General features: G+C 58.2%; 1 protein-coding gene across 1 annotated transcript in view; it reads right to left on the reverse strand.

The window, feature by feature from the left end:
• Nucleotides 1-7: 7 nt before the first annotated feature.
• The window catches only part of VPS52 (vacuolar protein sorting 52 homolog (S. cerevisiae)), a gene marked incomplete at both ends in the record, with an annotated part of 3,238 nt that continues 3,001 nt past the window's right edge, over nucleotides 8-244 (reverse strand). The window contains 2 exons of the mRNA XM_010024444.1: nucleotides 8-49; nucleotides 137-244. The exon at nucleotides 137-244 is cut by the window's right edge and continues 10 nt beyond it. Coding sequence (XP_010022746.1) covers nucleotides 8-49; nucleotides 137-244 — 150 coding nt within the window. The remainder of the gene's footprint in view (nucleotides 50-136) is intronic.

Below are 244 nucleotides of genomic sequence, written 5' to 3' on the forward strand. Positions count from 1 at the left end.
GCACCTTATGGAACCGGTGGTAATACTGGATCAACTGGGTCAGCGCTCCCTATGGGAATGCCGGGAATGGGTTGGGATCCCTTGTTTCCAGACCTATGGGATCGCCCCATCCCGTTGGGAAAGGGATGAAGCCGACCTGGATGATCCCGGTGCCGTTCTTGAAGTTGCTGAAGGAGCGCATCACGTCCTGGCTCAGCGCCTCCACGGAGCTCTTCCATGTGCTGGAGAAGCCTCGAGCCAACTG

The sequence above is a fragment of the Nestor notabilis genome, unplaced genomic scaffold (genome assembly GCF_000696875.1).
Source record: "Nestor notabilis isolate BGI_N333 unplaced genomic scaffold, ASM69687v1 scaffold10991, whole genome shotgun sequence".
In the NCBI taxonomy this organism is placed as follows: domain Eukaryota; kingdom Metazoa; phylum Chordata; class Aves; order Psittaciformes; family Psittacidae; genus Nestor; species Nestor notabilis.